At 40.6% G+C, this 13,134-nt stretch overlaps 2 protein-coding genes across 2 annotated transcripts in view; both read left to right on the top strand.

The window, feature by feature from the left end:
- Nucleotides 1–3,098: 3,098 nt before the first annotated feature.
- Nucleotides 3,099–5,151, top strand: LOC308405554 (tumor necrosis factor receptor superfamily member 11B-like). The gene is made up of 5 exons (XM_080896223.1): nt 3,099–3,266; nt 3,359–3,749; nt 3,890–4,069; nt 4,151–4,232; nt 4,329–5,151. The coding sequence occupies exons 1-5, from the start codon at nt 3,249–3,251 to the stop codon at nt 4,567–4,569; spliced, it is 912 nt and encodes a 303-aa protein (XP_080752349.1). The 5' UTR covers nt 3,099–3,248; the 3' UTR covers nt 4,570–5,151.
- A 553-nt stretch (nt 5,152–5,704) lies between these two features.
- The window catches only part of LOC308405580 (F-actin-uncapping protein LRRC16A-like), an 82,318-nt gene continuing 74,888 nt past the window's right edge, over nt 5,705–13,134 (top strand). Inside the window, exons 1-2 of the mRNA XM_080896252.1 lie at nt 5,705–6,217; nt 10,802–10,899. Of these exons, the coding sequence (XP_080752378.1) occupies nt 6,178–6,217; nt 10,802–10,899 (138 nt within the window). The 5' untranslated portion in view covers nt 5,705–6,177. The remainder of the gene's footprint in view (nt 6,218–10,801; nt 10,900–13,134) is intronic.

Below are 13,134 nucleotides of genomic sequence, written 5' to 3'. Positions count from 1 at the left end.
TTTGATGGGCGGAGCAGTGTAAACATGCACAAACTGAATTGCGTTTAGAACACAGAAGACGTCCAAACATGGACGAACTAATTGCCAAATTGTACACTGGAGGAGAAGGCATAGATAGAAGTGGACTGTTACCTTAGCGAGGAGGTTGTAGACGGAGAAGACAATCCACTGGTTTGGTGGAAAATGCATGAAAAACGTTCCCCATTGATGCCACACATGACACGGAAATATCTGTGTATACAAGCCACAAGCACACCTTCAGAACACGTTTTCAGCACTGCTGGTAATATTGTTATCACTGCTAAAACCTGTTAAAGTAAACATGCTTGTTTTCCTGTCAAAGAGTTTATAAGTTTTGTTTGTAGGGAATATTTTCATTCATTCATTTATTTATTTATTTGAGATGCGCCAAATCGCACAAAATTTTTTTTTAAATTCACTGGAAGAGACATTTTGATTTTTAACTTATTTGTTGTTTGGTCGAGTGTGTAAGACAGATAAACACTGGAACGGCCAGTAAACACCATTATAGTGGAAAAAAGAAGCCAGTTTCTCGTTGTTTCCCTCCCCACCATTGTGGTTTTTTTATTTAAATAAAATGTTTTTGGGTTTTTTTTCTGAACATAGGCTACTGCCGTTCTTTCTTTCTGTTATGAGTTTCAGTAAATGAATCACTGCTGTATTTGGGCACACTCTGAGGAGGGTGCATTTGCTCGCAGCTAAAGGAGGGTGCCATTAAAACAGCGCTATTATTTATTATTATTATTTATTATCTGCTTCTGTTAACTTCATTGAATTGAATAGCCTTTATTGTCATTATACAAGGTACAACGAAATTGGAGTGCCACTCCCTTGGTGCAAAATGCAATAATAACTATAAACATAAAATATAAAAAGTACCGAAGTACTCAAACAATAGTAAGTACGATATACACAGAATAGCAGCATTCATTTAATGATAGTATGAACAGCAGCATAATATAGTGACAGTGGCAAATATGGTATAGTTAAGCAGGTTCAATTGTTTTGTGCTTATTTACTACGGTGATAGCTCTGGGAAAGAAGCTATCCTTGAATCTGTTTGTCCTGGTTTTATGTGACCTGTACCGTCGGCCTGACGGTAATAGTTCAAACAGTTGATTACTAGGGTGAGAGTAGTCCTTAATGATATTGCCAGCTCTGCTGAGGTACCGAGAGTTTGCAATGGCCTCCAGGCTGGGCAGAGAGCAACCAGTGATCTTCTGGGCTGTGTTGATGAGCCTCTGCAGTACTTTCCTATCTGCAACTGAGCACCCTGCATACCATGTTGTTATGCCGTACGTTAGGATGCTCTCTATGGTGGCTCTATAGAATGTCACCAGCAGCCTCTCCTCCAGGTTGTTCCTCCTGAGCACTCTCAAAAAATGGAGACGCTGCTGGGCCTTTTTTACCACTGCCGTGGTATTTGCAGTCCAGGAGAGGTCATCAGCCAACATTATTAGCAAAATTACTCATGGGCAAATAAATAAAAAAATCTCCCTTGTAAAAACGATTGACAATAACCTCAGCCTATAGACTCAGATAGTCGATATATCGCCAACCTTACCGGGGTGAAGATACATGAACTGACATGACAAACAGGGGAGCCATGGAAGGAAACACAAGGAGGGGAACACGTAAACACAAGAGGGAAAAAAAGACAAGGACACACACAAACACAAAGAGAGGGACACAGAGGACAAAGGGGAACCTAAGAAACAAATGATCACAAGCAACCTCAGAGACATAGTAAGAATGATCTCAGAACTAACTAGTTAAACTTAAATTATAATAATACCAAAACACTCACAAAAATAGAATACAAATACACCGAGTCCAAAAACCAAGAGCAAAAGTCCAAGAACATGGTAAAAAACAGTTCTGAAGGCTGGCCGTGATCTAAGGAAACTGAGTGCAAAACAAAACGGTTCAGGTGGCTGGCCAAGTGACCAATGGAAGGGATGGAGCAGGTCCGGAGGCCGACCGCGGGGCCAGCGGTGATGACAGAGCAGGTCTGGAGGCTGACCACGGGGATCCATACAAAGTAGTGTATTTCCAATTATACCTTCCTAATGAATAGGAATAGGACTTTCCTAATGAAAAGTCATCAGACTAATTGTTGTTATTGTTTAATTATGAAGAATTATCAAACAATAAATACAAAACTTGAAAAGTCAATACCAAAATTTTAAAATATTAAATTAACAATCACTAACTAGTATGACTGAAAATATTATAGCTGAGAAACATTTTATAGACGCAAATTATTATCTAACTGCATTGTGTATGAAATGTTTTTCAGTATTTAAACAGCGGTGTTTCGCATATAACTATGACAGGCGGAAGAAGAAGTAGTTCCCAGCAATCGACACAATGGTCCTGATAATCAACTGCAAATTTCCCCTAAATTGATAAAATGAGGATATTTTAATATGAAAATCAATTCCAGAGGATAAATATCTGTTATTGGAGGAATCCATATGTCAGTATCGATCCGCACACCACTACTGTTTTTCAACCACTTGTAGTCATGTCATCAACGCTTGAAAAAACAATTGCGCATCGACAGCGTTATGTACGGTTTAATATGAGGTCGCTATTCATGGTGCCTTCAGGTGCACTTCGTAAGTTCATCAATCTGTACACCCAAAGACATAAGGTTGTTGTTTTGGATTAATTTTCCTTTGTTTGGATAAACATACCTTTAATGACTTTGTTACTCTTTTTGATGCCATGTTGTATATAATTCAAAACTTCTGAAAGTTTCATCTCAAAACAAGTCTATTTTTGTAATTCAACAAATCCTATAATATTTTTTTTATTTAACACATTACCAAGACCCTTGTGATAGCTTTCATGTTTCACTTTTAGAAGCTACCTTATTGTTATGATTTCAGCACTGAATTATATAAAACAACGCATCAAGAACAACAAAGTTATTAAAGACACGTGTTTATCCCAACAACGGAAACATATTGACCCCAAAAAGCCTTTTAAACAGCCTTATGTCCTTGGGAGTAGAGATGGCTGAATTTACGAGGTGCACCTAAAGGCGAAACGAATAGCGACCGCATATGAACCGTACCTAACGTCTGTACGTGCGCAAATGTTTTCCAAGCGTGGATAGCGTCATCGCGGTAAGGATGTGGGGAATTCCCGTGATTTAAACATCAACACATAAACCTAAGACTAGACATCAAGACTTCAAGACACGCGGGTTCATCGTCGACATGTTTGTTGGGAACTCAGTATGTCTTATCTCTGGTGTAATATTGGGAGCGTACTTTTTTGTTGTTTTTTTAATTTTTCGCATAATGTCACGTGTCATTTCTCTTCACAGTTTATCGTGCCAGCGCTGTTCCTGCTCTCTGGTTCACTCTGTGGTGCCTCAGTGGTGGATCCTGTTCCCACCTTTGACCACCGAGACCCGGTAACCGGAGAAATCCTCAAATGTCCCAAGTGTCCACCGGGCACGTTCATGTCTGCTCATTGCACTGCCACCACACCCACACAGTGTCAGCCGTGCAAAAATGGCCACTTCACCGATCTGTGGAACTACCTGCCCAGGTGTCTGTACTGCAACGACCTTTGCACAGGTAACCTGGAGGTGGAAACAGAGTGCTCCCCGACAACCAACAGGATCTGTCGGTGCAAAGAAGGTTTTTACTCGGCTGATGACTTCTGTATCCGGCACACAGAGTGTGGCCCTGGATACGGGGTTCAAACTAAAGGTACAGTATTCATTTAATAAATATGAACTACTAAACCATCCATCCATCTTCTTCTGTTTATCCAAAATATCAGTATGTCTAACTCACTTTACACTTCCAATGAATGTAGTGACCTGAAGTCCTCCTTTGTCCTCTCTTAGGTACACAGCAGACAAACACCGTTTGTGAAACGTGTCCAGAGGGATATTTTTCCAGCTCATCTTCTGTGGTGGATTTGTGTGTAAAACATCAGGAGTGCTCCAGCGGGCAGAGCGTACTCCTCACTGGCTCAGCCTATTCTGACACCGTGTGTGGCACCTGTGAGAGTCTTGCAAACGGAGGTATGTTATTAATGTTATCTGCCAAAAACAAAATATTTTTTAATGCAACCAAATTTACAAAGTTATTTCAAACTTTCTCAGGTGAGACTCTCAGGACATTCCTCTCAGGATTCTTCCATGCACACAGGATGCGTGTAGGAAAAATCAAGAAGTTTGTTTCCAAGTGAGCACACTCTTTGTCTGTTTGATTATTCTCCAGCACTCCTTCACCTCTAAATTCAAAAAAGATGCCAATTAAACCATTGTCTCCTTGCAACAGATACATTCTTACCTCGTCGGAAGAGAGGTCCAGTCTCCCCAAACAGAGAGAGCCTCTCATGGATCACATCATAGACTGGCTGGCAAAGGCTCCAGAGGAAAAGCTGAGGAAGATTCCCGACATGCTAACAGCTTCAGATCTTAACTCCATGGCAGAAAAACTAAAGAAGAGACTCCATGAGATTAAGCAGCAGAACCCAAACTGCAGCTTAACAATAGATGAAGTAAACAATGCTCTCTAGTCTGCAGTCCGTTACACATTTATAAAAACTGTATACCTGTTTTACAAAGTTATGTGATAAAGCAGAATGTTCTTTGTATCGTTTGTCATTTTATAAGTATATATGTACTCTATAAACTTGAGTTTCCATTGCTAAAGCTACTGTTTGTATATGCTGTACTTAACTTCAGATGGTATAGTTTCTGGGAATCAGAGATTTGGTGGTGGAAAGAGGAAGTTCAGGAAAGTATTTGAAGGAAGAGGTTTGCAAAGATTAAGATTATGAAAGCAGACAGGAATACTGAGAGACTACGCATGAAGGAGAAGAGGACTGGAGAGATTGGGCTGGAAATGATTTGCAGCAGGTTTTGACGGTTAAGGATAAATATATGATAAGAAGTGAAGAGTGTGTTGCAAATGAGAGAGAACAGATGAAATAAAGACAGTGATTTAGGAAGTGCAAGTAAAGAGGAAGTATGGGCAGCTATGAAGAGTCTAACTGTGACCGGTCAGCCTTCCAAAAACTGTTAACTACATGTAACTTATGATTTAGCAAGGGTGGAAGAAATCAGAAAGAGGACAAATACTTTTTTACAGCACTCTACCTGATTCTCCAAATTGTTTGACACAATCTCAAAAAGCTGAAATATTCAAATTTCAACTATAGTTCAACTATAGTTTACTAAAAAAAAGTGCTGCAAAACTCCACTTTCATATATATATATATATATCCAACATAGTGCAACCACTACAGCAATCTGTACTGTCAACGAGCTACCACATGGTGTCGCCCTCACTCCGTTTATATTACTGTTGGAAAAACCACTTCCTACAAATTAAATCTTTCACACAATAAAATGTAGCCTGCCACTCTTGACGTATGCTATAGCTGTTTTTCCTCAAAAGACTCTAACAACCATCAAACAAAGCTTTAATATATTTTTTATGTACTTCCAAGCGATATATATACATAATCTCTAAAGCTAACGAAGCTGTGCGCTTTAGCTACTTCTGCATCGGGAGTCTTGTGTGTCAGATGTTAAACATGGGGATTGGCACCGCTAGAGGTCCCAGTCTTCCAGGAGCTGGTGCTGTAGTCTCATTAATATCGGTCTGACACCACCAGCGCCGCCGCCCCCTCCTGCCACGCCATGCCGGTGTTCTGGGAATCGCATCGGCTCCCAGGCTGTCGCATCACCGACCGGGGAGGGGCCCCGTTTCCCACCATTGGCTGGTAGCCTACTGTAGCCCATTACCGACAGCTTTACGGTAGAGTGTGTGTGTGAGAGCGTGTAAGCGGTGGTCTTTTTATCTCGGCCAGGCGCTCAGGCTGCAGGGTTTCAGCATGATTTTAAAAGGACTCTAGCTGATTTTCCCTCCCTAGCATCAGCCTTTACCTCACCACTCTCCAAACTGAAAAGGGATGCGCCTAAACACAAGCGGATACATTGTCCGGACACTGCGAGAGAAGAGGAGCATGTAACCGGGAGAATCCCAGCAGCAGCAGCGGCGGCGGAGGAACCACCTGACTCTTTCCTCTTTTTCCGCTCACGATTTCCCCTCATAATTTAAGGCTTCTCGATGCGCTGAGCCAGTTCTTATCGTTGTTTTGGATATTATCTTCAGCAAAATGAGCGAGGAAGTGTCGGAGGTCCCAAAAGAGCTTCTGGGTAAGATACAAAAGCGGATTTGTGGCTGTGTGTCCGGGCTGGAACAATCACCGATACCCTCTCTCTCATCCTCCTAACTCACAGCGTGCATGTGCTCCGCATGGTAACAAGTTTTACTGATAGTATTGTAACCATAAAATCTATTGTGTTTATAATGCAGCCACACTTGGAGTGCAGTGCTAAGGCACAAATATCCAACCACAGTATAAAAATATGTATACAGGGTTATTTTTTTTTTTCTTTTAAATTCATTCATTTCAATATCATAGCAATACTAAACCGATTTCTCCCTAAAGCAGACTGCTGTTATTAAGAGACTGCAAATTCTTTATCTCCAGTTAAGCTTGGAGATGTTTATACGCGGAGCACTGCCACAAGGTGCTTGTTCTGTTAATGTTTACATGGGAGAAGAGCCAGATAGTTGAGATGTGTGTGGTCAGCCTGTCAGTCCTCTGCACATAATTTTAACTCACAGTCATCCTGGTCCACTTTAGCATCTCTAGCCTTCTTGGTAGCTGCTCTACTCTAACCCTTGTTTTCATGATCCCCTTTCCTCATTTGTGTGAGTCTGGAAACCCCTTGGCTCAGGGTTTCTGTTTAAGAAAGTAGGTCAGGTTTTGACATCCAGGTGTAATGTTGGATGAACTTCATCATTCATCTCAAGCAGGGTTCATTTTCTCATTGCCAGACACAGGAGCAGTGGAGAATGTCAAGGAGGCTTTTAGGAAAATGCTGTCAGGTCACGTGTTAGCCGTGTATCATTTATACTATAGATCCCTAACACAGTTTTTACATGTTATTTTCTGTGTACCCTGGCCTCCAGTTAGGACAGAAGCCAGAAAGCGTGTAATTTTACATTGCAGGAATTTCAGTGGAACTCTTGCATACTTGACCTTTTATCTAATTTGAGCTATTTTGTTTACATTTTCCCTGAACTGTTAAACATATATGTCTTTAACAGAGACTTGGAACCACTTTTAAATACAGTTTCTGCAGGTTTTTACAGTGTTTGGGTTTGTTATAGACGGTATTTTTCCTCCTCTTCTTAATGGGAAATTTCCCTGATGTTTGCTGACTAATTCACCCAACTCTGCACACTAAATATAAGGAATCTGTCTGCGTCTGGGTATAACCAGCCATTCTTTGTTGGTGGTGATGATTCAGTATCATGCAGCATTACTCTTGGCATCGTGCAAGGAGTTTCAGCATGATGCTGCAGATGGAAAATTGTTGCATGAACTCAGAGTGTTCTCTGCTGAGTAACAGGACATGTCAAGTGCTTGTGCTCATGTTTTCCGTTTAACTTACTTGGTAGTGAGCAGATTAGGTCAGGACACTTTGAGTTTCAGCCTTTTGAGGATGGAATATTGAAGTGGACATATTCAGAATAAGTGAGCTCGTGCTCAAAATGTATTTTACTGAAACATGCTCAGACACATTCAAAGTTAGGGCAACAGTTACTCGTCTGATTACACACCTAAAGTAACCAGACAGGCAAGGCTGCGTCAGCAAGGAGAGTTAGGAAACAGAAGGAGAAAGTTTGCAGCGCAATGCTGATGCTGGTAGTAAACTTGACCTTCATCTCTATGATCTTTTTGGAGAGTGAGTTAAATATTTAAAATGCTCTTTCTTTCCATAAAATTGCTTCATGTCACTATTTTCTCACACACAGAAGTTTAAACATTTAGAAGAGAGGAAAAACAATTTTGCTCACTTTTGAAGCAAACTGGCTCTAAAATGACTTAAATGATTATTTGTCTCTATATTGATATATGATGTCTTCTTAATTCTTTATAGATGAAACAGTACAGTGATGGAAATCTCAGGAGGGATTTTTTTCACACTCCTCTTCACAGAAACTTTAAGTCCTTTAGGTTTCTTGGCTGCTTCTTGTTAACTCCAAGCTTCAGCTCTCTTCAAAGATTTTCTATAGGACTGAGATCTGGAGACCGGCCAGGCCACTCGAGCATCTTAGTATTTATCTTCTTCAGCCACTCCTTTGTTTCATTAGTGATATGTTTTGGGTCATTGTCATGCTGGACACCCATCTGTTACTAAGGGAAGGAGGACCTTTTTTAAGATTTTACAGTACACGGCCCTGTCCATTGGCCCCTCAATGCTGTGAAGTCGTTGTGCACCCTTAGCAGGAAAGCAGCCTGAAAGCATGTTTTCACCTCCATGCTAGACTGTGGGGATGATGTTCTTTGAGCCATACACAAAGAATCTGCCTGTACACATGCCTTCTTGAGCAGGGGGACCTTGTAGGCTCTGAAAAATTCCAATCCATTACTTTGTTGTGTGTTACTAATGGTGTTCTTGGTAATCCGGTTGTTCAGTGATGACGCGACGAATCCTACTTCCGGGTCTAAAGTAGTCTGCGTTTAATATGGCTTTTGTGTTGTTAACATGTTTAATGTTATGTATTTTCTTCTATTTGATCTCAAAAAGCTCCTAAAACAGTCAGCGACCACTGTTGACCTCCCTCGGCTTTTATTACCGCTAATTATTTATTTAAGCTCAGTTTTTAAAACCTTAGGATGTAACTACAGCCCAGCCCATGCAGCAGTATATGAATGACTAACCTCGTATTGTGGATGGATTATCTCAGTTGTTCTCCTGGCTGAAGTTTGGTCCTTTTACAGCATCCTGCCATGCGATTACATTTGTTCCTGACCACCGAGAACACTCACATTAACTTTTATCGAGTGGAAAAAAAGTTAGCTTGTTTATATTATGCTAACATAGCTGTGTCGCTAGCGGTCACGTAGCACATCATTATATACCAGCTAGCCAAACTTCAGTAACCCTACAAACGTCACTGCTGTTTAGTTTTCGGTCTTCATTTATGCTGGAAGTGATAACAGAGCTGTACGTTTTAATTTGTTTCCAAAACCCCGCAGTCAGGACATGCTATATTGTATTTAGATAGAAGCTAGCGAGCTAACTCCCTGCTAACTTCTAACTCCGTTAAATGTCATAAATTCCGTTTTCATGGATGCCTGGATGTTAAACTCAATTGTTACACCTGGTAGAGCAGAACGCTGATCATTTTATTAAAGATGAAAGACTTTAGACAGTTTTTCAACTCTCAGTAATCCCATAGTGATCGTTTGATATATGGACCTGCAGCGGAGTTTAGACCCAGACACGGCTAGTGACGTCAGACTGAACAACCGGATTGCAGCCCCACCTGCAGTCAGATTATTAACAAGCTCCTCCTCCAGCATTTGATCAAATAATTATTTCCCCTACTGTGTCATGAGTGTATTTATTAGTGGCTTTGTGAAGCAACAAATCAGGTTTGACACTAAGTTAATAAATTAGCCAACTAATTTATGGAGCTCTCAGTAGTTTGTTTACACTTTTGCAATGACATAAGTGTCTCATTTCCCCATCACCTCCAATTTAAACTGGTGTGACCTATAGCATATAGCACACATGCTCTACCTACCAAATGAAAACAAATGCCTTGTGAAATAAGAAATCCTGTCACAGCTACATTAAATTGGCAGAAAAAAAAATTACATCCGAGTCCGACACGAGTGATTTGAGACCAAAATCTGCCCAGACCCATTAAAACATACAAGGCCTACATTTGTGGCCTTTTGAGAGTCGCAGAGATTTTTCTGTGACTCTCAGGTCTCTGCACTGAGGTTGCAAAAGTGCTGCAGCAGGAAATGGTGCACACTTGCAGTGAAGTTTATTTAGGAAGCTCAAGGCTGGCAGATGAACCGTTTTGCACCGTACCTAATTATTACTTTTCCTTTGATCTTATGATGGTGTGAGGAAGCCCGTAGGCGAGGATATGCGCAGCACAGATGTACATGCAGAATCCCCGTCTGTGTCAGACGCATGTGCGCAGACTGCATTTGTGACTGTGTTTTAGGTGAATTAACGTGGAGAGGGGGCTGACCCAGTTCTCCTGTTTGAGCCTGTTCGCTGGTTGTTGACACTTCTGCTGGGTGTGAATAATCAGTCTGTAACGGGAAACATACACTCGGCATTAAGCCTCTGTGGGCCTGTGTTCAAACGGGTATGGATATACTCACATGCATAATTGAAATAATTGAAATTATTATATTATAAATGATGTTTTTTCTTTTCTTTTCTTTTTATGTGTTAGAAAGTAGGCGTTAAACGTCTCAGTCGTCAGAAGAGGGATTCATGATCTGATAATTAAATGAAAACTAGAATAAAGTCAATATTCTGTTATATTAAAATGGAACTTAAATATTTCATCATTTTTTTTCCTAATCAGTAGATATGATGGATTTTTCCCCTGTGGCTGATGTACACTGATCTTTCTCTGCTGCGTAAGCAAAGTTGGAAAGAGACTACAAATGAAAAAGAATATACATTAAAAGCCTTCTCTTCTCTTCTCTTCTCTTCTCTTCTCTTCTCTTCTCTTCTCTTCTCTTCTCTTCTCTTCTCTTCTCTTCTCTTCTCTTCTCTTCTCTTCTCTTCTCTTGTTGTAGGGAATTACAATTTCTTTAACAGCATTTTCCCAAATTTTCTCACTTTAGTCTGTGTCACTCCTTATTTATTTGACTCCTTATTTGACATCTTCTCTCCTCCTCTGTGTAGAGAGCGTGAGGGATGCGGTGGGAAGAAAAGTGAAGCTGTCACTGCGGAAGAGAGTCAAACTGGAGATCAAAGGAGACAAGATGGAGAACAGAGTATTGGTGAGTCAACTCCTGATGCTGCCAAACCATGTTGTTTCATTAAGGCTTGCATTTATCGAAATGTACTGATTTCTCCTAAGAACGTCAAAAATCTTCCTGCTTTTCCCACACTTGTCTTTAGCTGCATAGTTTGTCTTTTCAAGGTTCACTACTTTGATTTTTAGGCTGGTTGCACAGCAGCCCTGAACATTTCTAGACATGAAGGAGCGCTTCATTAAGAGTTCACGTGTAAAAACGGCTTGAGTGTGTGATCTGATTAGAAGGGGCAGTGGAGTGTGTGTGTAAAGCATCCAGCTGGTAACATTTATCAGGTTTTATTAATAATTGCCAGTGCAGTGTCTGGCATTAACCCAATATGTGGGCTGTGTGATCTTCTCGGCGGGGTTTTGTAAAGGTTGCACAAGAGCTGAATAAATCGGACTCGGGGAGTTGCACTGTGATTGCTTTTCTTTTTTTGGTAAGGATTTATTTATATTTTGGCTGAATTTCTGTTATTAAAAATATGCTGAGCTGAATGTTAGCAGTTCATATTGGCAGTGCCCTGCTGGCCCTTTTAGTAGGATTACTTTTATAATGAAGAAACATGTCACGATTGTCTGCCAAAAGGAAACACCTTTTTCCCTATAATTTCTAAGGATGTGTATGTTGCGTGTTGGCGATAAGGATATCCTCACAATGAATCTCCCATGCTGACTCTTAGCTTGTAAGTTTGGATACAGTTTGAGGGAGTCGAGCAATCGAGGTTTTAAAAGACGATTTTAAAGTTGCCTTATCTGTGTAGCTCCAAAGTGGCTGCTACTTTGCTGATAGTGTTGATCAGTGGCTCAATCTACAGCCACTAGCTTCCTTTGCTACTTGTCCGATGCGTCATTCATTCATTCTGTCATTTATTCACTTATTTATCCATCCAGCGACATCTCTGACTTTAAACACCAGCCCTCAGTGTGTGCAGAAATCAAGTGGAAATAGCAGCTCAGACCATTAACTTTTGGCCGCAGATCAGTAAATCCACCAGCAGCTAAATAATTAATACCTGGCAGATCATTAAAAATGCACTTGGCTCTTTCTGTGATGAACAGGGACAAAAAGCTGATATAGTTAAGACAGAACAGTTGCTTTTGTAAATCAGCATCTAAGCAGGGCTCATACAGTTGGATAGTACTTTGTGAAAATGGCAGGAGTCTTTTAGTAACTCAGCTCTTAGTGGAACGTGGAGCTTTTTGTAATTCAGCTTTGTGTGGGGGGAAAAAGCTTTGTGAATAGGCCTGCACAAGATTTCTCACATTTCTTCCATCTATATGCTTGTGGTAATGCTAGCACTGCTAGTACTGTACAAGTCTCCTAGGGACACAAGCAGAAAGAGGTAAGAGACAAAAGTGATGAGCATCTCTTTAACATCTTCTGTACTTGCTAAATGGTCTGGGAGCACACTGTGGGGGGAGAAAGTAGGCCTTCCTCTACTAAATGAGATGAATTAGCACTGCTGGTTTCTGGAGCCATCAGAGTCAGCACGGTTGATGTGGAAGAGGTACAGATGTGTTATTTAAAGACTTCTGTTATTTGCTAGTGTTTTACTTGCTGCATAAAAGGGCATTTCTGGTTTCATTCCTAATGTTAGCTGTGATTTTAATAAATCAACCTTTAATAACCCACAGTACTGTGCAAAAGCATCGAGCCATATCTTATTTCTGTATAGTTTGAATCCAAGGAAGCAGAATTTCTTGGAATGGAAGTGGTCTTAAGCAAGAGTTTTCCAGGCTTTCTGAAGGTCTTTCAAAGTTTTTCTTTGGACATTGGCTGCTTTTTAACTCATTTTCATTCCAGTGCAAACATTACAGGAAACATCACAAGCCCAAAAAAGCCCTAAACAAAATCTGCAGCAGACGAACAGTATTGGAAGTCATGTCTTGTCAAAGTCATGTGCTTAAGAAATAGGAAACGGGTCCAGCATAAACCTGACATAGAACGTGAGAGATGCATCTGGCCCTTCAGGTGATCCATTGACTATTCACTGAAGCCTCATCAGAAATGGTGTCAGTGGAAGGTTGACTGTCAAAAAGCTCGACAGTCGCTTGAAACTTTTAAGGAAGGGAAACTGGGAGAAAAAGCTGAGGTATGCCATATTACACAAAAACTTGATTGAAAATCAGTGGCAACAGGTCTTATGGAGAAGAGATTTATTGCAGAAGTAAAGTAGCCTCTTGTATAAGAATAATAAGATGAATACAGAGGGAT

The sequence above is a fragment of the Rhamphochromis sp. 'chilingali' genome, assembly GCF_963969265.1.
Source record: "Rhamphochromis sp. 'chilingali' genome assembly, chromosome: 11".
In the NCBI taxonomy this organism is placed as follows: domain Eukaryota; kingdom Metazoa; phylum Chordata; class Actinopteri; order Cichliformes; family Cichlidae; genus Rhamphochromis; species Rhamphochromis sp. 'chilingali'.
This window is presented reverse-complemented; position numbering and strand designations above follow the sequence as displayed.